Source organism: Hemitrygon akajei, chromosome 2 (assembly GCF_048418815.1).
Source record: "Hemitrygon akajei chromosome 2, sHemAka1.3, whole genome shotgun sequence".
NCBI classification, from domain to species: domain Eukaryota; kingdom Metazoa; phylum Chordata; class Chondrichthyes; order Myliobatiformes; family Dasyatidae; genus Hemitrygon; species Hemitrygon akajei.
Window position 1 is genome coordinate 214,223,841 of NC_133125.1, and position 23,105 is coordinate 214,246,945.

Below are 23,105 nucleotides of genomic sequence, written 5' to 3' on the forward strand. Positions count from 1 at the left end.
TAAGCCAAGTGCGTTAAATTCCGAATGCGGGGTTTGTGGCTGGAACCAACGGAAGATCGCTTTTTAACTAACAACGGGGAAGATCGCTCCCCTGATTCCACGGATGTTTTGGGCAAGTTTTTCCGTTTTATCTCTCTCTCTCTCCAACACGTGAAACCAAAAGAGAAAAGCCTGCAGACTTCAGAGTGACTCTTTATATTTCCAATTGGACTCAGTATTATATACCCTAGACAACGAAAGAGCTTATTTCTGATTGATTATGGTTACACCGGTGTTTTAGATTGAGTTTTGACGATTTGAATGTTTTGTATTAACCATACGTTTGTGCCCTTATTGAATAAAACGTTTGAAAATAGTAGCATCCGACTCAGCTGATCCATCTATCTTTGCTGGTAAGTTACCTGGTTACGGGGTTTTCGTAACAAGTGGGGTGCTCGTCCCGGATTTGAAACCAAACGGGAGGGTCAGTGAATCGGGCTGTAAGTCCAAACTTAAATCTGGTTACGCAGGTAGTCAGACGGGAAACCAGCAAAGATGGATGTGTCGGAATTTAGGAGAAACCCGACGGTAGAGGCGCTAGGGAAGGCTACAAAATCAGACTTAGTAAGTTTGGCGCAGGCCTTAGACCTCACAGCGGTGAAGCCAGCAATGAAAAAGCAGGAAGTGCTAAGGGTCATACAACAGCATTACGTTGGGAAGAAGGTGTTTACAGCTGAGGATTTGGAAAATATTCCCGAAAGGAGATTAGTGAGTGGGACAAATCAGGCAGAGTTGGAGAAAGCAAGGCTGGAACATGAGTTTAAAATAAAGCAGCTAGAAATAGACGCAGCTCAGAAGGCTGCAGAGAGAGAAGCCGAGAGAGCCAAGAGGGCAAGAGAAGCCGAGAGGGCAAGAGAAGCCGAGAGGGAAAGAGAGCAGGTGTTCAAACTAAAGCAGCTAGAAGCAGAAGAGAGAGAGAAACAGAGGAACTATGAATTGGAGCTGGACAGGCGGAAACAAGAGCGAAGAACTCAAGGGGGAGAGAAAGAGGGGTTTGATATTAGTCGGGCGTTGAGGTTGGTCCCCCCGTTCGAGGAGACGGATGTTGATAGTTATTTCTTGCTCTTTGAAAAGGTGGCAGAGAATCAGCAGTGGCCCAGAGAGCAATGGGTGGCGTTGTTACAAAGTGTGTTACGAGGAAAAGCACAGCGGGTATATGCCGCGCTGCCCACAGAAAGGGACGGGAATTATGATCAAGTAAAGGAGGCCATTCTCCGAGGTTACGAGTTAGTACCTGAGGCGTATAGACAAAGGTTCCGAAATTTAAAAAGAGGGTGGAATCAAACGTATACCGAGCTAGCCCATGAGAAGGGTGTGCTCTTGAATCGTTGGTGCACAGCTGAAAAGGTGGCCGAGGACTATGGGCGTCTCAGGGAGCTAGTTTTGATTGAGGAATTTAAAAGTTGCGTTCCGGAAGAGATCCGAATGTATTTAAGTGAGAGGACGAATCAGTCCATCTCAGAGATGGCTAGGCTCGCAGATGAATATGCCCTAACCCACAAGACAAAGTTTTCCTCGCCAAAAAGTTACCCGAGAGACCGTCGGAATGGTAGGGACAGTCCGCCGGCTAAGGGAGAAACTCCACCGGGAGCTAGCACAAAAAGTGAGGATAACAGACAGGAAACCTGGAGATCTCCTGGTTTAAACTGTTTTAATTGTGGAAAGGTGGGACATATTGCATCAAAGTGCTTTGCTCTGAGAAAGGAGCCAGAGAGGGAGAGAGCAGCGATCCCTATCGGGCGTGCAGTGGTAATCAGGAAGTTGACAAGAGGGCCCCAGGTAGATGGAGTACCGGAGGGGCGGGAGACATTTAGTTCCGAAGGAACCGTGTCTTTGAGGGAAGGGGACCCCCCCATCCCTGTACGAATTTGGAGAGACACGGGGGCGGAACTATCGTTAATTAGCCGTAATGTGTTAAATTTCGGCCCTCGGACGGGGGAGGTTGCCCTGAGAGGAATCGGGAACCAGATCACGGTCGTGCCTTTGCATAGGGTCTTTCTCGATTGCGAGTTGGTGTCGGGACCTGTGGAGCTAGGAGTCCTGCCGGAGTTACCGGGGGAGGGCGTGGACCTCCTGTTGGGTAATGACCTCGCGGGTGGGAAGATGGGAACCGCCCTGATAGTTGAGGCCCCGCCCATGGAGTCCCCGAGCTATCGCGCATGCGCGGAAACTCGCAGCCTGTCGAGAGCGGCGACTGGGACCGCGCGCAGTTTGAAATTGGCCCAGACGTTTTTACCGACCCTACACCACGAGGGTTCAGAGGGTGGTAAAACGGAAGGTAGTAAAGTAAAATGGGGTAAGGGTAAGGAGATAGCCCTCCCCTTAGTGAAGAGAAAGGTCCTAGAGGTAGGAAATAAAGATGAGAAACGGATAAAGCTGTTAAAACGTCCAGAGTTGGACGTGGTTGATCTGTCTGGTTTGGCAGAATTGTTTGGAGAAGTTGAGAGTCCTAAAGATGTTCTCGATGGTCCCGAGAGTGAAATGAGGGCAGTCTTAGAGGAGAAGGGTACCCTTGCCGTGGAGAAGTCAGCTGAAATGGCCGAGGAGGTTGTTTCAGCTCGCAGGGTTGCGCCTTCCCCAACGGGGGGCTGCCTAGAGAGTAACTGGAAGGATCGGGGGACGTTAGAATTTGAAAAAGGTACGGGTGTTGAAAGCCTGGAAGAGGCCAATATCCCGTTTGAGTGTGTCCAAGATGGGGATGCACGTGGTGCTGACCCTGGTAACGGAGCTCAGGGGAAGTCTGAGGTATTTGATTCAGGGGAACGGGGCGGCCGTCCTCGTGAGTCAGATAGACCTGGTTCGGGGAAAAAGGGGTTAACCTTGGGAAGTGTGAGTTCCCAGAGGGTTGTACAGAAGGGGGTCTTCAGAGTTAATGTGGAGTTTACGAATGGGGAGATAACTGTTGTTGTGGAGGGAGACGGGAAATCTGTAATTCCCAAATCAAAGGAAGAAAATTTAATGTCTGGATTGATGTCAGAAGCAGCAACCAGGCTGCAGAGACAATGGCTTGGTAACACGGTGCCTGCGAATCAATTACAGGTTGATTTGGAATGTAAAGGTGCCCCACACGCTATTGTTATTCAAGAGGGTGCTGTGAAAAGGCAGAATTTGAAATGCTGTCTGAACAAAGCGAGATCGCTTGCGGATCTTAAATTGGAAACTAATAGCATGACGGGTCCTGAAGAGAAAAACGACAAATGGCCTAAAATTAAGGAATTGGGTGGTCTAAGTTTGGAACACGCTGATAAAATAACTCCTATGAAAGGAGCGGGCGAAAGCTTATTTCGCCAGGGTGCCCAAGATCGCCACGAGGGAATTAACCGGAAAAAAGGCGAGGGTTAATGGGGGCGCGATTTTTAAAATAGCAGAAGCCGGTTTTAAGGGATTTTGACAAAGTATGTGAATAATAAAGACAACACCCATGGAAGCTTGACTGTTAAGTTTGAAAGTAGCATAAAAATTTGTCTTTTGCATGAACCTTTGTAGATGTATGTAAGCTAAGATCACACCTCCTTAGTTATGTTGCCGAAGAAAGCAAATAAATAAGGTGGTTATTGAGCTGAAGTTTGATGCTACCAGGCGTTAGTAGGGCACATGAGGTTAAGGTATTAAAGAAAAGGGGCACTGTACTTGTTAACTGTTTAGATGCTGACTTGAATGTATAACTGTATTACTCTGTAGTGAAAAGAAAAGCAGCTGTATTGTATTAGATTCAAAATTTCTGTAAGACTGTACCACTCTGGGTTTTAACCGCTGGTAAAAACCTTTTTAAGAGGGGAGGTGTTATGATACCAGCCCCCTCCTTTGTGAGAATTGCAAGAGCCCTAGTGAAAGGGGGGTCAATGACCCAAGAGAGAGAGAGAGACAGGCTGAATGGACACAGGAAATGGAAAGACATTCCACTGGGACAAAAGCTGGTGACTGTGGCATTGTTCTCAGGAGACACCTGGGAACTGCAGACGTGCCAACTCGCAGGGACATTGTAAAGCCCTCGGGCAAAGTGGGCTGGTTGAGAGAGAGATTGCATCACCTGCAACCTGATTGACACCTGAGATCCCGTGAGGCAGTATAAAGAAGGGTCTGAAAGAGGACGACCCTCAGACGCACCAAGGAGACACCAAGAAGCACGATAACGCTTCCCGTGGGAACGGGAAGCCATTTTGAAATAAGCCACGTGCGTTAAATTCCGAATGCGGGGTTTGTGGCTGGAACCAACGGAAGATCGCTTTTTAACTAACAACGGGGAAGATCGCTCCCCTGATTCCACGGATGTTTTGGGCAAGTTTTTCCGTTTTATCTCTCTCTCTCTCCAACACGTGAAACCAAAAGAGAAAAGCCTGCAGACTTCAGAGTGACTCTTTATATTTCCAATTGGACTCAGTATTATATACCCTAGACAACGAAAGAGCTTATTTCTGATTGATTATGGTTACACCGGTGTTTTAGATTGAGTTTTGACGATTTGAATGTTTTGTATTAACCATACGTTTGTGCCCTTATTGAATAAAACGTTTGAAAATAGTAGCATCCGACTCAGCTGATCCATCTATCTTTGCTGGTAAGTTACCTGGTTACGGGGTTTTCGTAACACCTGGTAAACCTCTTCCGCATCCTCTCCAAACCCTTCCCGCGATCCCTCATGGTCTTACCTATCAGATCCTCTTCTGCTCCATGTGGAATAACCCCAGGGTCTCCAGACTATGCATGGAACGACCATCTCTCATCCCCGGACTAATTCCAGTCAAACATTTCTGCACTCTCTCTACATCCTGCACATTTTCCCTGAAGCCTGGCCCTCCTCCCCAGGACTGAATCCAATCCTCAGGGTCACAGACTCATCATCACCGCTTGCATGTGTGGTTTTGCAGCAGCAAAGTTCAAAGTGAAAGTAAACTTTATGATCAGAGTACAGACACGTCTCCACACACAACCCCGAGATTCTTCTTCTGTGGGCACACTGAGCAAATCTATAGAACAGTATGTAAACAGGATCAACGGACAACAAACCGTGCCAACGCAAATATAAATAACTAGCAATAAATAATGATCATGAAATAACAACATAAAGAGTTTGTAAAGTGAGACAATTGGCTGTGGGAACACCGGAAGCAGAATGAGTGTATTTATCCCCTTTTGTGAAAGAAACTGATGGTTGAGGGGTAGGAGCTGTTTTGAATGTGGTGGAGTGGCCAGTCGTGACACTTGTACCTTCTGCCTGATGGCAACAGCGAGAAAAGGGTAAAATGTGATGACATAGAAACACTATAAACTACAAAAGTAAATACAGTGTAATAAAAAGGAATAAAGAAGAAAATACAGAGGTCCGATGGGTTAGATTGTCCGGGGTCAGAGGTCAGTTGTCTGCGAGTCTGAGCCAGGATGTGAGGTTGTAGTCAAGGACTGAAGGCCTAGAGGGAGCCTAACAGAGCCAAGGACTGAAGGCCTAGAGGTGCCCTGTCCTGTGGTTGGAAGTGTGTGTGAGAGAGAGGGTGGGAAAGAGGTTTGTTTTGCTGTTGTGGTCTTGTTTTTGTTCTGTTGTTGTTCTGACCATTCTGGGCACCCTATGGCGGAATGTGTGGTGATAGTTTCGAGCTGCCTCAGCAAATCCTCGGCTGTGTTGGTCTTTAAACAAAGGACACATGTCTCTGTACGTTTTGATGTAGGTGTGATAAAAAGAATCGGAATCTGAATCGTTCATGGGGTCACGGATATTGTGTCCATATAGGACCGTTCAAAGATCTGATGGAGGAGGGGAAGAATCTGAATCATTGAGTGTGGATCCTCGGGGTTCTGTACCTCTTCTCCAAAAGGTCTTGGGCAATCAATGACACAAGAGATTCTGGAGACACTGGAAATTCAGAACAACTCACACACAAAATACTGCAACAGAAATTTTATTGTTTTCTTTATTTTTCAAAATAGCGACTATTTATTTCTCTCCATAAATACAGCACAGTACAGGCGCTTCAGCTAATGATGGAGTGCTGACATTTTAGTCTGCTCTACCATAAACATAACCCTTCCTTCCACATAGCTCTCCACTTTTCTTTCATCCTCGTGCTTGTCTGAGTATCTTAAATGCCCCGAATGTATCTGCCTCCCCCACCACCCTTGCAGAGCGTTCCACGCACCCACCAATCTCTGTGTAAAAATCTACCGCTGACAACCCCCCAGACCTTCCTCCATTCTTCTTAAAATGATGCCCCCTCGTATTAGACATTGCTGACCTGGGAAATACTTCCTATGGTTTATGCTGACTGCCCTCCAGGTGAAAACACTGTCCCTCAGATTCCTGTTAACTCTTACCCATCTCACAAGAGTTCGAACCTTATCACTATTGACTAAGGATGTAATATCAATCCACCCAATTCGGGTGTCACGGTAGCCCAGTAGTTAACGTAACACTATTTCAGAGCCTGTGCCCGGGGTCAATTCCTGCTGCTGTCTGTAAGGAGTTTGTAGATTCTTCCTGTGACCGTGTGTGTTTCCTCCGGATGCTCCGGTTTCCTCCCACATTCCAACGATGTATAGGTTGGGGTCAGTAAGTTGTGGACGTGCTGTGTTGGGGCCAGAAGAGTGGTGACTCTCGCCCGGAGCACAGCCTCAGAATGTGTGGTGACCGACACAAACGACCCATTTCACTGTATGTTTCAGTGTGACAGGCAAAGCCAATTTAAATTCACAAATGCTGTTCAGGGAGGACAGCTGCCTTCCTTACCCCCTCTGGACTGGACGAGACTTCAGATTCTTGGCAATATCACCGTCCCAGAGTTTCCCCCACTACGCTGATCGTCAAGCCACCCGACCCAGGAGTGAAGGATGAGGGACAAAATGGGCCAGGGAAGGGAACCGATAGTCCCTGGAGTACAACAGTAAGACACTTTGAACAGCAGCTGACTGGAAACTGGCTATCAAAGAGTGAAGAACAAATTTAGGTCAACAGGTTTTGAAGGAAGTCAAGTTTCAGAATGAGAAGGCAACGGGATAGAATTACAGTCGTGTGTTACCAGACTTAACCCACACAAGGCGCTGTAATGATTAACAAATGGAATGCCAGGTTATTGGGTGAGACAGGGGACAAGAGAAAAATATATCAGCACTATGCGTGGGGGTGGGGGAGACTGGTGAGTCATATCTCTTCTGAAAGAGATGACAGGTGAGCAAGGCAGGAAAGCTGAGAGCAAAAGCTGTGAACAGAAACTCTGGCAGGGAAATGACAAACAATGGGAACGTCTCCGCAGCTGAGCGATAGAGACTTGGTTCCAATTCTGCTCACCGCACTTTAGGAAGACAGGATTTCCCAGTGTGCGTCAAGAACTAGAATCAGAATCAGGTTTATTATCGCTGACATATGTTGTGAAATTTATTGGTCTGCGGCAGAAGGAGAGCGCAGTAAATAATTTTACTGTACGTTACAATAAGAAATAAATCCGTGGTGCAGAGTAGTGAGACTGCTGATGGTCCATTCAGAAATGTGATGGCGGAAAGAACAAAGTGTCCCGAAAACATCAAATGTGTCTTCAGGCTCCTGTACCTTCCCCTGATGGCATCGGAGAACCTGTCCTGGATGGCGAGGATTTTAATGATGGACTCCACACTCTGGAGGCAGCCTCATTTGAAGATATCCATAATGGTGGGGAGGCTAGTGCCACGATGGAGCCGGCTGAGTTTTCAAACCTCTGTGATGGTTTCCGATCCCGTGCAATGGTACCTCACACTGTCGGTATGTGACTGGAATGAATGCTCCCTACAGGACATGTGTGGAGTGAGGGATTTTGATTGTGCAAAAAGACTGGGGAGGAGGGAAGAGGGCTGTCCTCCAAGCAAAGAGAGATCAGGTGAAGTCCTGCCGAATTTATTGTGGTGTGTACAAGGCATCGTTACAGTCTGGAGGCACGACAGGCTGCAGATGCTGGAATCCAGAGCAACACACAAAATGCTGGAGGAGTGTCAGTGGGCCAGGCGGTATCTGTGGAGGGAAACAGGCAGTCCAGTTCTGTTCAGAGGAAGGGTTTTGAGGGGAAATGATGACTGTCCATCTCCCTTCATAGATGCTGCCTGACCCCTAACCCTGCTGAGGAATCAGACACCCCACCATCTCCAGCAGCTCATGTGTTGCAATGAAACACTTTCAGCAGCAATACAGGCACAGACAATGGCAGAAAACTTAAATTCTGCTAGAAAGGACGAGGGGAGAGTGAACGGAGGAGTTTCACACCATGAACGGTTTAACAGAGGATAGTTAACAGAAGACCAGGCAGTAAACAGTTTAATGGGGGGTGGGGGGAATGGTGGAAGTGAAGGAAATGAATTCTGTGCTAAACACGAAACAGCAGAACCTCACTTCGGGAAGTCTGATCACCTGTCTGTACTTCTACTCCCGGAGTACAGGCAGAGACTGAAGACTGCAGCACCAGCAGTGAGGACCAAGAAGGTTTGGACAAGGGAAGCACAGGAGTGCCTACAGGACTGCTTTGAATCGGTGGACTGGACTGTATTCAGGGATCCATCTTCGAATCCAGATGAGTCTGCCGCAGTTGTTTAATGCCGGCTTCATTAAAACCTGTGTGGATGAGTGTGTGCCTATTAAAATTTGCCGTACATTTCCAAACCAAAAGCCGTGGATGAACCAGGAGGTATGTCGTCTGCTGAGGGCTAGATCTGTGGTATGAGTCTTGGCAACCCAGGTCTGAACCAGAAAGCCAGTCAGACTTGTGGAGGGCTGTTTCAAGAGTGACGAAATAATTCCGAGCAAAGTTGTAGGCAACATCGGATGCATGGCAACTCTGGCAGGGTTCGCAGGACATTACTTCCTACAAAGCGAAACCCCATAGTATGACTGGCACCGATGCTTCACTACCAGATGAGCTCAACGCCTTCTATGCCCGCTTTGAATGGTGCACCTGGTGACTCTGTGATCTCTGTCTCGGAGGATGATGTCAGGCTGGCTTTCCGGAGCAAGGACCCTCGCCAGGCAGCAGGCCCTGTTGGACTACCTGGTCATGTTCTGAAAACTTGTGCCAACCAACTGGCAGGTACATTTTCAACCTCTCGTTGCTATGGTGCGAAGTTTCCACCTGCTTCAAAAGGGCAACAATTATACCAGTGCCCAAGAAGAGTAGTGTGAGCTGCCTTAATGACGATCGTCCAGTAGCAATCACATTGACAGTGACTGAGTGGTTGGTCGTGGCTAGATTCAACTCCTGCCTCAGCAAGGACCTGGACCTGCTGTAATTTGCCTATTGCCACAATAGGTCTACAGCACCCACAATCTCAATGGCTCTCCACATGGCCTTGGATCACCCGGACAACACAGATACCTCCGTCAGGATGCTGTTCATTCACTGTAGCTCAGCGTTTAACACTATCATTACTACGGTCCTGATCAATAAGCTACGGAACCTGAGGGTGTGGACATTTGAAGGAAAGAACTGTTTGCAACCTCTATTTAAAGGACCATTTCAGGTTTTGCTGGTCACTAACACAGCCATCAAGGTCAGAGACAAACCGTCGTGGATTCACACCTCTCACTGTAAGACGGTGTCTAACCATGGCGGTTGGATGAGATCGTGTCCTTTCCCTGCCACCAACACTCAAGCTGCTGGGTGTGTATGGCTGTCCCGGCACATGTAGAAATGGATGTGTCCTTCACCAAAACAGAGATGGACTGTGACTTTAATTGGTCCAAGCCCTCAGCCCCGGGTATTTCTGGTACTGTGATGATGGGACTCAGAAACATCGACCCCCTTCATCCCTTTATCGGATGGCCAGAATGTCACTGGGGATGGGGATGTAAATTTGGAAACAACCAGTGTTTCAGAGGATGGTATATTCTTCTGTAAGTCCATTTTCCCATCCCCCACACACTCCTCCCCACCTCCCTCCCTTTAGTCCAGTCTCCACTTTCCTCTCCAACCAGATTCCATCATTTTTCACTCCACCCACCTCTCCCCTCCCCGGTTCTGACACATTTCCACACTCCACCCCTCCCTCATCCGGATCAGCTGTCAGCTTTTACTCCCCCTTCCTTCCACCTTTCTGTACCAATTCTTTGGCGCTTTGTGTGTTACCACCACTACATGTCCCGTGTTACCAAGATTCACCCTGACCTCCCTCTCCCAGTCAGTACCACCACCACTTGCCCCAGTTACCCTGTCAGTCCCGGTGGACTTTAGCACCCGGGGGAGCCGGGGAGCTCAGGACCCGCCGCCCGCGGCTGCTGCTGAATCCGCAGTGTTTCTGTTCCGTTGACGGATGCGGTGAACGAGTTAAAATTAATGGATCGATAATTCTCAAATCGTGTTTATTTCACTCTCCGCACATTTATATTTACACTGACTTACTCCTGACGCCGGTTCCGGATCCGACCCGTTTACAGACCCGGAGCGGAACCGGAGCACATTCTCAGCCACTCGTTTTCATTCCAAGGCCAGAACAAAGGATAAAGTTTCCCCGTGAATTTATTCCCAGTGAAGGTGTGGAGATGGGACTTGGTCTCCACGTTGTAAAATGAAACTGTCCCGGACTCGTAACTGAGATAAACTCCCACCCTCCCGGGGATGGGACCGGCAGGGAGACGGGACTCAGGGGAGGTGTAAACCCGCATCACGTCATAATCCCGATGTAACACGTCATCAACCCGCGCGATGATCCAGAATCCGGTCTCCGGACTCCGTGTGACCCGTCTCTTCCTCTCCACAGACTCTGCGGCGACTCCCAGACCCCAGCGCCGATTCCCCGTCACCTCCACCTCCCAGTAATGTCTCCCCGATGTGAATCCCTCCGATCCCAGCACACAAGCCCCGACTGTGAACCTCTTCCCGGTGTCAGGGAGATCCCTCCGGGTCTCGGTCCATCTCACACTCTTCCGATCCTCAGACACCTCGAGCCACGGATGCGCCGTTTCCACATCCAGGGTGACAGAGACTGGGGGGCGAAGCAGAGAATTAGAGAGTCCCCGGGGATCGGGGGGAGACTCGGGCAGCGCGGTCCCGGGGATCGGGGGGGGGGGGGAGACTCGGGCAGCGCGGCCCCGTGGATCGGGGGGAGACTCGGGCAGCGCGGCCCCGGGGACCGGGGGGGAGACTCGGGCAGCGCGGCCCCTGGGACCGGGGGGGAGACTCGGGCAGCGCGGCCCCTGGGATCGGGGGGAGACTCGGGCAGCGCGGTCCCGGGGATCGGGGGGGGGGGGGGAGACTCGGGCAGCGCGGCCCCGTGGATCGGGGGGAGACTCGGGCAGCGCGGTCCCGGGGATCGGGGGGGGGGGGGGAGACTCGGGCAGCGCGGCCCCGGGGATCGGGGGGAGACTCGGGCAGCGCGGCCCCGGGGACCGGGGGGGAGACTCGGGCAGCGCGGCCCCGGGACCGTGGGGAGTGGCCGCTGGGCCTCAGGCGCAGTTGGATGGGGTACAGGACCCTTTCCTGGGGTTTTACCCAAATACAGCGGATGGACAACCGGCATCGTCCCGAGGTTTTTCCTCGACATGGAGAGCGGATTTTCCTCGATCAACAAACACAAAATTCTGGAGAATCTCAGCGGGTCAAGCAGCGTGTGATAAGGGAGATGTACAGTCGCTGTTTCAAGCCGAGACCTTTCCTCGATTGGAAAGAAAGACGGGAGATAGCAGTGGAACCGGGTATGAGAGAGACCCAGAATATTCAGCCTCTCCTTATAACCCAAACTCTCCAGTCCCAGTAACATCCTTGTAAATCTGTTTTATACCCTCTCAGTTTAATGACATCCTTCCTGTAGAAAGATAACCAGAACTGTACAGGGTCTCTCTGTTCCACAACACTCTCCAGGGCCCCCGATTGATGTGTAAATCCTGTCCTGGTTTACCTTCCAAAATGCAACACCCTCATCTCTCTGAATTAAAATCAAATTCCATCCAATGGCCCAGAGACCCAATTAATCAAGATCTCGTTGTAATCTTGGATAAACCATGAGCAAGAGGGTTATGTAGTGGATAACACAATACTGTTGCACCTTGGGGCATTCCAGAGTTCAGAGTTCAATTCCAACACCATCTGTAAGGAGATTGTACATTCTCCCTGTCACCTTGTACATTTCCTCCGGGTGCTCCGGATTCATCCCTCAGATTGGGGAGGAGTGGACAGCGAGGAAGCCCATCATTACTTGCAGTGGGATCTGGAGCAGCTGGGAAAATGGGCTGAAAAGTGTCAGCTGGAATTTAATGCAGACAAGTGTGAGCTGTTGCTCTTCGGTAGGACCCCAGTGTAGGTCTTTCACAGTGAATGGTCGGGCACTGAGGACTCTGTTCTACAGCAGATCTGGGAACACAGGTCCAGAATACATCGAAAGTGATGTTACAGGTAGGTGGATGTTACGTTGAAGTTGTCTGAGACCTGGGCCCGCCTAATTTGGGATATTGTGTACAGTTTTGGTCACCTACCTACAGGAAGGATGTAAATAAGTTTGCAAGAGTACAGAGAAAATTTCCAGGGATGTAGCTGGGACTGGAGGACCTGAGTCATGAGGAAAGATTGAATAGTTTAGGACTTTATTCCTGTAACATAGAAGACTGAGGGGAGATTTGATAGAGGTATACAAAATAATGAGGGGGTATAGATAGGGTAAATGCAAGCAGGCTTTTTCCACAGAGGGTGAGTGGGATTACAACCAGAGGTCATGGGTTAAAGGTGAAAGATGAAAAGTTTAAGGGGAACATGAGGGGAAACTGCTTCATTCAGAGGGTTGTGAGAGTGTGGAACGAGCTGCCAGCCCAAGTGGTGCAAGCAAGCTCGATTTAAACATTTAAGTGAAGTTTGGACGGTACATGGATGGTCGGAGTTGGAGGACCATGGTCTCGGTGCAGGTCGATGGGAGCAGGTAGTTTAAATGCTTCAGTATAGACCAGATGGGCTGAAGGGCCTGTGTTGTTAGTTTCTATCACTCTGTAACGCTTGTACAAAGACATAACGGTTTGTAGGTTAAATGGTCATTGTACATTGCCCCGTGATTAGGCTGGTTTTAAATAGTTGGGGTGCTGGGTGGAGCGGGTCGTTGATCTGGGACGGCCTGTTTCACACTGTCTCTAAATAAATAAATAACCTCTTCACTGTCCATGAAACCACCAAATTTAGAGTCCTTCACAAACCTACTAAACACTTCACCTACATTCTCTCCAAATCATTCATATGAATGATGAAAAACAGTGGACCCAGCACCGATCCCTGCAGAACAACCACTGGTCACAGGACTCCACCCAGACAACTCTGTATCCTATTCCAGATCGTACCGTATCCCATGTCATCTAACTCTCTGCTACCTTGTCCAATCCCTCGCTAAACTCCATGGAGACGATGTCTACTGCACTTTCATCAGCTGTAATTTATTTATTGAGATACAGTACGGAATAGGCCCTTCCGACCCTTTGACCCCCACCACCCAGCAACCCAATTTAATCCGAGCCTGACCATGGAACAAGTTACAATGACATCCATCACCACCCAACAATCCCTGATTTAATCCGAGCCTGACCATGGGACAAGTTACAATGACCCCCACCACCCAGCAACCCCTGATTTAATCCGAGCCTGACCATGGGACAAGTTACAATGACCCCCACCACCCAGCAACCCCTGATTTAATCCGAGCCTGACCATGGGACAAGTTACAATGACCCCCACCACCCAGCAACCCCTGATTTAATCCCAGCCTGACCATGGGACAAGTTACAATGACCAATTAACCTGCCAACCAGTACAGGTTTGGACTGTGCAACTAGAGCACCTGGAAGAAACCCACGTGGTCATGGGAGAACGTACAAACTCCTGACAGGCAGTAACGGGACATGAACCCGGGTCGCTGACAACATAAGGACGTACCTGAATGAGAGAGAGGCTGATACCCTGTCAGAGTCTGCTAAGTTAGCAGACGAGTCTGCTTTAACCCACAAGGTAAAGTTTTTCCCGAGCAAGAGCTACCAAAGGAGTAGCAGGGATAACAAAGATAACCCACCGGCTAAACCAGAGAGTAAACCGGGGACTAGTGATAAAAGTCAGGAGGAAGGGAAGCAGTCAAAAGAAAATTTTCCCAGTTTCAAGTGTTACTTTTGTGGGAAGCCTGGTCATGCGGCATCCAATTGTTTTGCTATGAAAAGGGAAAACAGGACACAGAGAGAGAGAACCCCAAATGCCTGCGTTCAGACGGTTGAAACACCGCTGAAGAAGGAGGGGTCTGACCGAGTTCAAGAGGGATTTGAGAGATTTATTTCAAATGGGTTTGTGTCTGTGAAGGAGGGATCAACTCCGGTTCCAGTGAGAATCTGGAGCGATACTGGAGCTTTTCAGTCACTGATATGAAAGAGTGTTTTGGAGTTCGGTGCTGAGATGGAGATTTGAAAGTCGGGGGCGTTGAGAGTAAGTGTTCAGCACGGACTAGAAGGGCCGAGAAGGCCTGTTTCCGTGCTGTAATTGTTATATGGTGATATGGTGGTGAATATTATCAAAGGTATTGGAAAGGGGACTGAGACCGTGCCTTTGCATAAGATAATTCTGAAATGCGACTTGGTATCTGGACCAGTCACAATAGGGGTGCGATCTGAACTACCGATAGACAATGTTGATCTCTTACTCGGAAATGACCTTGCAGGTGGGCATGTTTACCCAGAAAGTGGTGAAATGCCATCGGTCATTGTAAAGCGTTAGGCTGCAGTCGGTCAACGATCGGAACAATTTTAAAGGATAAAGTGAGAAAGGCTCTGCCCCGATGAAAGCTACAATGATTACTAAGCAACGCAGTGGTTTAATTATTGGGTTTTGGGTTTTTGATCCTCCACATCAAACCGGCACGGTGAAGAGCACACTTGGGAGTGGTCTGTCACTGTATCGAACCCGGCGCTGAAACATTGGTTCTTAAGTGTTTTATATGCTGTTGTGATGGAAAATAACTGGTTCTTTGAGTCTCAACAGTAGAGGCCTGGACACACACAGTTTTAATACTAAGGAATTTATTTACAAGGGCAAGTCGGGTCAACACAAGCAACTACAATACACAGGAAGCGGTGTGGGGACAGGGTACGGTTACACAAACAAAGAACAAGGGAAAGGCACTACAACAGCTATCCCCCTTGACCTTGGATAGTTGTGGCTCCCTTATCAGGACAAACGATAGACCTTACCAAGCATAAATCAATGCACTTACCTCCAATGTGGTTGCCTGTAAGAGAGGGCGAGCTAAGGGCAAATCTCACCTTTTAAAGCATGGGGCTGGGCGAGATAATCCAACTAAGGTGACCAATAATTTAGGTGTGCATTGATTAGTTGGGAGGGACCAATGTCTAACCATGTCAGCAACTTCCCTATAATACCACGGGCTCTTAACTTGGGAAGCAGCCTCATGTGTGGCACCTTATCAAAGGCCTTCTGAATCTCCAAATATACAACATCCACTACATCCCCTTTATCTATCCTACTTGTAATCTGCTCAAAGAATTCCAACAGGTTTGTCAGGCAGGATTTTCCCTGAAGGAAATCATGCTGATTTTATACCATCTTGTCCTGTATCACGACGTCCTGTGTCACCATGTGCTCCATCACCTCATCCTTAACAACTGACTCAAACTTCTTCTCAACCACTGAGGTCAGGCTAACTGGTCTATAATTTCCTTCCTCCTTTCTTAAAGAATTTTCCACTCCTCTGACACCATGCCAGACTCCAATCATTTTTGAAAGGTCATTTCTAATGCCACCATAATCTTTAATGCTACATCTTTCAGAACCCTAGGGTGCAGTTCCTGTGGTCCAGGTGACTTATGTACCTTTAGGTCTTTCAGCTTTTTGAGCACCTTCTCTCTTGTAATAGTAACTGCACCCACTTCTCTTCCTTCACACACGACAACATCAGGCATACTGTTAGTGTCTTCCACAGTGAAGACTGATGCAAAATAGTTATTTAGTTCATCCGCCATCTCCTTGTCCCCTGTTATTATTTTTCCTGCCTCATTTTCTGGCGGTCTCATTTCTGGCACTCTCATTTCTCTTTTATTTTTAACATACGTGAAAAAACTTTTACCATCCACTTTGATATTATTTGCTCGCTTGCTTTCACATTTCATCTTTTCCTTTCCAATGATTGTTTTAGTTGCTCTGTTTAGGTTTTTAAAAACTTCCCAATCCACTATCATCCCACAAATTTTTGCTTTGTTGTATGTCCTTTCTTTTGCTTTTACAATAGTTTTGACATCCCTTGTCAGTCATGGGTGTACTATTTTACAATTTGAGTATTTCTTCACTTTTGGAAGAAATGAAAACATACTCACGTCCTGCAGCTTCCTCATTTCCCCAGAAACACACACCATTGCTGCTCTGCTGACATCCCTGCCAGCAGCTCTTTCCAATCTACTTTGGCCAACTCCTCTCTCATACCACTGTAATTTGCCTTACTCCACTGAAATACTGCTACATCAGCCTTTACTTTAGTGGTCACCAACCTTTTTAAGCCCAAGATACCCTACCTCGGCCACAGTCAAAGACGACATCGACCCCCAGATTGATTAGTTACACACATGCGCACTGGGGCAGGAAAGACCGGAAGTAAAACCCTGCAACCCGGAAGTAGAAATAATGTATAAACTCCAGGGGTGCACACCCTTTTTGCACCGCGGACCGGTTTAATATTGACAATATTCTTGCCGACCGGCCGCCAGCGGGGGGGGAGGGGGGGATTAAACACGACCAGAATACAGCAATACTCGAAGCAGGTTCCTTATGTCCAGTCTATTGCACAATTTAGTTTTTGCGGCTCTCGGCACTTAGCTTTTGTCCCACTTGCTCACGTTTTCTCCGCTCAAAAAACTCAGCGGGTTTGTCTTTAAGTGCGGGGTGCTTGGAATCAAGGTACCGAAGCAGTTTTGAGGATTTCACTGCCTCATTAGACAGCCTCCAGGCCCAAACTGCAGCCTCCGCCCGCCCGCCCTCCGCCAGACACCCTGGCCGGGTGCGGCTGGTCGTGGGTGGGGTGAGAGGACAAGGTCAGGGCCGGAGGTCCCCGTGCCGGTTCCAGTCCGGAGAAAGCGACAGAGCGGGGAGAGTGACAGGGTGCCCACCCATCTTGTAGGATCTATCGGCCGACAAAAGTTTGTATCAACAGATCGCAGCGAGGTAGCTGCTCTGCTACTTACGGAACCCTGAGCCCGAATTAGATCGTCTGCGAATATTTTAGCACCGGGTTCCCCACGAACATTCGGTGTGGTGAACAGGTTTAGAGGCGGCGCCCACCTCTCCGCGCTCCAGGCCAGTACCAACGGCACTTCTCGCCGGCCGCGTGAGGCGAACCAGTGATTCCTGGCGTGAGGGTATCACTGCATTTAGGCGACTGATGACCTCGCGTGGGTTCAAGTTCAACAGTGGGCAAGACAGGGAGTGAGGAAAGGTGCAGCTGACTCATATCGTTTCCTCGCGGCCCGGTGGTTGGGGACCACTGAATTACACTGTGTAAACACAAAGTATACTGCAGATGCTGTGGTCACATCAACACGTACAAACAAGCTGGATGAACTCAGCAGTCAGCAGGTTGACTGCTCATTTCAACGGACGCTGCCCGACCTGCTGAGTTCATCCAGTGTGTTTGTACGTGTTGAATTACACTGTGTAATGCGGGGGAGCTACACACACGCACACTGGGCAGAAAGAACGGAACAAAACCCCGCAACCCGGAAACAATCTTTCAACAGTATTTGTGTATTTATTTTTGAATTTTTTTCGGGATCTACTGGGAAAGTCTCAAAGATCGACCAGTCGATCGTGATTAACGGGTTGGCGACTGCTACTTTACTTTCTCTCTTATCAAATTTCAAGTTAAACTCAATCATACTGTGATCACTGGTTCCTCAGGGTTTTTTACCTTCAGCTCCCTAATCGCCTCTGGTTCATTACGTAACAGCCAATCCAATATAGCTGATCCCCTAGTAGGCTCAATGACAAACTGCTTTAAATGCCATCTCTTAGGGATTCAACAGACTCACTCTTGAGATCCATTATCAACCTGATTTTCCCAATCAACCTGCATGTTAAAATCTCCCATGACTACCAGAACATTGCCCTTTTGACACAGCTTTTCTATTTCCTGTTGTAATCTGTGGTCCACCGCCCAGCTCTGTTGGAGGCCTGTGTATAACTGCCATCAAGGTCTTTTTAACCTTGCTGTTTCTGAACTCAACCCACAAGTATTCAATATCTTCCGATCCTATGTCACATCCTTCTACTGATCTGATGCCATTCTTTACCAGTAGAGCCACACCACCCCCTCTGCCTATCTTCCTATCACTCCGATATAATGTGTAACATTGGACATTCAACTCCCAACTACAACCATCCTTCAGCCACAATTCAGTGACGGCCACAACATCATACCTGGCAATCTGTATTCGTGCAGCAAGATCATCCACTTTATTTCTTACACTACGTGCATTTAGATACAACAGCTTGAATACCGTATTTGCTGTCCTTTCTGATTCTGCATCCCTAAAGTTTTGATACTCAGCCTGATGGCTGCAACTGAGTCCCATCACCTGCCTGTCCTTCCTGACAGTCTGACTGCAGGCTATCATTACCATTTTTTTACCATCCGTCCTATCCTGAGTCCCTTCACTCCAGTTCCCACCCCCCTACCAAATTAGTTTAAACCCTCCCCAATAGCTCCAACAAACCTGGCCGCAAGAATATTGGTCCCCCTCGGGTTCAGGTGCAACCCATCACTTCTGAACAGGTCATACCTCCCCCAGGGGGATCCCAATGATCCAAGAACCTGAAGCCTGCCCCCTGCACCAGCTTCTCAGCCACACATTTACCTGCCAGATCATCGTGTTTCTACCCTCACTGGCACGTGGCACAGGCAGCAATCCAGAAATTAGTACCCAGGTGGTCCTAATCTCTGGATTAGAGAGAGGCAGGAGTGGATATCGGACTGCTGGAAAACAATGCTGGAGAGGTAGTAATGGGGGACAATGAAAGGGTGGATGAACTGAAGACGTATTTTGCATCAGTCTTCACTGTGGAAGACACTAGCAGTATGGTGGAAGTTCCAAGTTTCAGGCGACGTGCCGGGCGTGAAGTTAACATTACTAGAGAACAGGTTCTTGGGAAAAGGAAAGATCTTTAGGTAGCTGTCACCTGGACTAGACAGTGTACATGCCAGAGTTCAGAAAGAGGTGGCTGAAGAGATCATGGAGGCATTTGTAACGATCCTTCAAGAATCACTAGATTCTTCAATGGTTCTGGAAGACTGGAAATTTGAAAATGTCACTCCACTGTTCAAGAAGAGACAGAGAATAAAGGAAACTCTAGGCCAGATAGTCTGACCTCAGTGGCTGGGAAGATGGTGAAGTTGATTATTAAGGAGGAGTTGTCAGGGAACTTGGAGGCACATGATAAAATAGGCCATGGTTTCCTCAAGGGAAAATCTTGCCCGACAAATCAGTTCGAATTCTTTGAAGAAATAACAAGCCAGATAAACAAAGGAGAACCAGTTGATGTCGTGTACTTGGATTTTCAGAAGGTCATTGACAAGCCATATTTGGCATCTAATTATGACTTAGTAGTGTCTCATAAACAAGCACAAATGAATCTTATGTCTTACCGTGTTTAATGCCGCCAATCACTTCTTCCGATGCTATGTCGAGCAAATAGGGGTGATCGAATTTTTCAACCAATAGGGCACCATCTGTCACTGACAATGTCTGGATATCATCACTAATCCTGTAAATATTATACAGATGGTTATAAACTGAGCATCAGTTTGTGATATTTGAACTATTTTACAAATCCATACAGAGTTTCAGTAAAGACCATGTCCTACCTCCTCTTCCGACGAGCTTCCTCCTGAAATAAATCATACACAGATCTCAATTGACTGAGATGACTGTCGGCATCCGAACAGCAGGAATCTGAGACAAGTTATTAAAAACTGCTGAAAATTCCCACTGAACTCATTCCCACTAACACGAATGGAGAAAGAGGGACATTGAACCATGGGAGAAAGTACAAGGAATATTTATGAGAATTATACGATAACTGAGAGAAGGAACTTACAGGAGAGACTGGACAGGTTTTAAAATTCTGAATGTATCTGATCGAAAATATTTCTGCTTGTGTAGAGACAATAAGTCAAAGATAAAACATCAGTTGGTTGTTAATAAATCCCACAAGAAATGTAGTGAAGAGAATGTGGAACTCACTGCTACAGGAGTGGCTGAAGTGGAACAGCAGAGATTGAATGTAATGGGGAAGCTGGATAAACACATGAGGGACCATGGAGTTGGGGACACTGTTACTGGGTGTGGTGAGGAGGTGGGAGGAGGCTTGTGCACCAGGGAAACTGATAGGAGAGAATGGACTGAAAGTCCTGTCTCTGATGAAATTGGGATATAATCTGATGAAGAATATTTCTGAAAAACAAAAGACAGTGCAAAATTCACCAAAACAATGAACCTGATACAAACCAGATATAGATGGTAAATCCGATGTGTAGGTCACATTCTGGAATTCAACCTCAGTTCCCACCGATCAACAGAGAGACCCTCACACCCACTGCACCAGACACACTCACAGTCTGTGACTGTAATGAGATGTTACTCTGAGTCTCAGGGGATATTATATGTGGGAATCACAGAAGTGATCACTGGCTCAGTGCTACGATCAGAGTAAACATTCCTGAGAAGGATGCAGACTGTCCAGCGATGTACAGATGTTGTGAGAGGCCGGTTTGGAGACAACAACCCTGAACAGTCAAAACATCCGTCTGGTTTCAATCAGTTTACAACTCCAGTATCTGTAAATCCCACACTGAGTTAAAATACATCATTTTGTGCCTATGTACTTTTACAGGACCAAACTGAAATCTCTCACCATGAGGAATATGATATTGTCTTGTTGATCCATCTGTTCCTGTAACTTTGAGATTTCCTTGTAGATGGCATTTAAATTCTCTTGAATCTCCTGGAGATTTTTCTCCATTGGATTTAGAATCCTCTCCTCTTCTTCCCTGAGATCTCGGAGTGCACGTTGCTCTTTCTCGGTGATTATCCGGCGCAGTTCATCAAACTGGGATGTGATGTGGGACTGAACGCTTTGTGACTGTTCCTGTCGAATGAAAGGAGAGGCTGGTTTATTATTTGGCCCTGATGTATTTCCTTATGATATGGAAGTGTCTGTCCAGCCCATTATCATCCAAGAGGACCACAACCTTGCCGTTGGGTTTGGAGGCTTGTGTGCCTCAATGACCCAAAGAACTCTGTTGGCTGGAATGTGGGCTTTGTGCTTTGATTCTTGGTAGGTTCACCCATACCAAACAGGTCAAAGGGTAGAGGCCAGAGTAAGAGTGGTCCACTGGTCCTCCAGGTTCATGGGTTCAGCTCAGGGCTAACAATACTGACTGGTAAAACAAAACTGTTACGGAAACAATGAAGAGTCTTTCTACATCTGAGTGCCATGTTATTCCTGAGTCTCCACTCAGGACCTGCATGACTGACAGTAGTGAAAACCGAGAAGCAGCTACTGACATGTTGAATGAAGACATGAACACTGCCGGAGATGGAGGACCTTCATTGCTGTCCCAAACTCCAGTGGCATAACAGGCAGCAAGTGAGTGGTTCCCAGATATTCAATCACATTTCCCTGAAACCCAGTCTTCCTCACTGACCTATTAACTCCCACCTGATTCACATACAATACCCCTTCACGGGGTTAATTACAGTAGCCAATTTACTGAACAATCAAAACATCCGTCTGGTTTAAATCAGTTTACAACTACAGTATCTGTAAATCCCACATTGAGTTGATTGTCGGCTAAAAGAAGGTACTGGTTACAGAGAGAACGTGCAAACTCCACACAGACAGCACCAGAGGTTAGGATCGATCCCAGGTTACTGGAGCTGCGATACTCTGCTATTCTGCATTAAAGGGAACAAAACTACACAATTTGTAAACTCTGCACAGGAAGCCTCACCCGAACTCCAGAAATCTTCTCTTTCTGTTGCTGCTCCATTTCCTGAAAGTCTGATTTCCTTTTTACGAGAGAGTCCAAGGAAGATTTAACCCGATCCTGGGAATTAAAGAGTTAATGGATTAGACAAAACAAAAAGACAACATAAACAGACGATCGAAAGCGGGTTAGTTTTACCTGGTAAATTTTAACGGCTTCGTTAATCGGCATGAAGTTGTGAGACTTGTGTTCCAGTGCATCTCTACAGATCAGACAGATCAGTTTCCTGTCCGTCTCACAAAACAGCTTCAGTTCTTCCTCATGTTTCTCGCAGTGAAGTTTACTTTCCTTCTCTTTAGGATTCAGGTTTAGTTTCCGAGCTTTCTCAGACAGATTTGCTAAAACCCGATTGACCTTGAGGGTGCGGTCTGCAAACTCCTCTCTACATTCCGGGCAGGAGTTTCTCTCCTCCCTTTCCCAACACTGTGTGATACAGGAGCGGCAGAAGTAGTGACCACACTCCAGTGACACCGGATCGGTGAAGAAATCCAGGCAGATGGGACAAATTACCTCCTCGGTCCAACTCTCGACCTGTCCTTTCGAAGCCATGTTAACTCCCGGTACTTCCGGGTTCAGGATCCTTTCACTTTCGGGAGCTGCTGAACCCTGCAGTACCGGGAATGTCCACTAGGGGCGCTGCAGTCTCGGGGATGAACAACGTTGCTCCAAGTGTTCTCTGGGCAGGAATCGCGGCAATTTCCACGTCAGGGTGGGATCAGAAACACATTAAAGAGGTCTGAATATAAATGAACCCGGAGCGCGGAGCCTGGTTCAGTGTAAAGTACAAGTGAAAGGGACAATTCCTGAAAAGCGAGACAGACAGTTGGCCGATGTCCCTGCCTGCTCCAGCCCCACTGAACTTGTCCTCATACATTGACTTCATTCTAAACCCTTCAGGTCAATCCCTCCCAACCCACATCCGCGACACTTCTCATGCCCTCAATCTCCTCAGCAATTTTCAATTCCCAGGCACTGACCGCCTCATCTTCACCATGGATGTCCAGTTATAACTTCTATCCCCCATCAAGAAGGCCTTACAGCTCTCTGTTTCTTTCTCAATAAAA

The 23,105-nt window shown here is 47.8% G+C and overlaps 1 protein-coding gene across 1 annotated transcript; it reads right to left on the minus strand.

Annotated features, from left to right (window-relative positions):
- Positions 1 to 10,325: 10,325 nt before the first annotated feature.
- On the minus strand, positions 10,326 to 22,590 carry LOC140722270 (zinc-binding protein A33-like). Its single transcript, XM_073037073.1, has 6 exons — positions 22,180 to 22,590; positions 22,006 to 22,101; positions 20,907 to 21,140; positions 19,858 to 19,880; positions 19,639 to 19,757; positions 10,326 to 10,965 (listed from the first exon to the last, which is right to left on the minus strand). Exons 1-6 carry the CDS (start codon positions 22,588 to 22,590, stop codon positions 10,412 to 10,414), a joined length of 1,437 nt encoding a protein of 478 aa, XP_072893174.1. The 3' UTR covers positions 10,326 to 10,411.
- Positions 22,591 to 23,105: the final 515 nt, after the last annotated feature.

Excerpts from the sequence above, each read along its gene's own strand:
- LOC140722270 (XM_073037073.1), bottom strand. The coding sequence starts at position 22,590 with ATGGCTTCGAAAGGACAGGTCGAGAGTTGGACCGAGGAGGTAATTTGT. Across the intron at positions 21,141-22,005 it reads AGAAGATTTCTGGAGTTCGG|GAACAGTCACAAAGCGTTCA; the intron begins GTGAGGCTTCCT and ends TTCATTCGACAG. Across the intron at positions 19,881-20,906 it reads ACAATATCATATTCCTCATG|GAGGAAGCTCGTCGGAAGAG; the intron begins GTGAGAGATTTC and ends GATTTATTTCAG.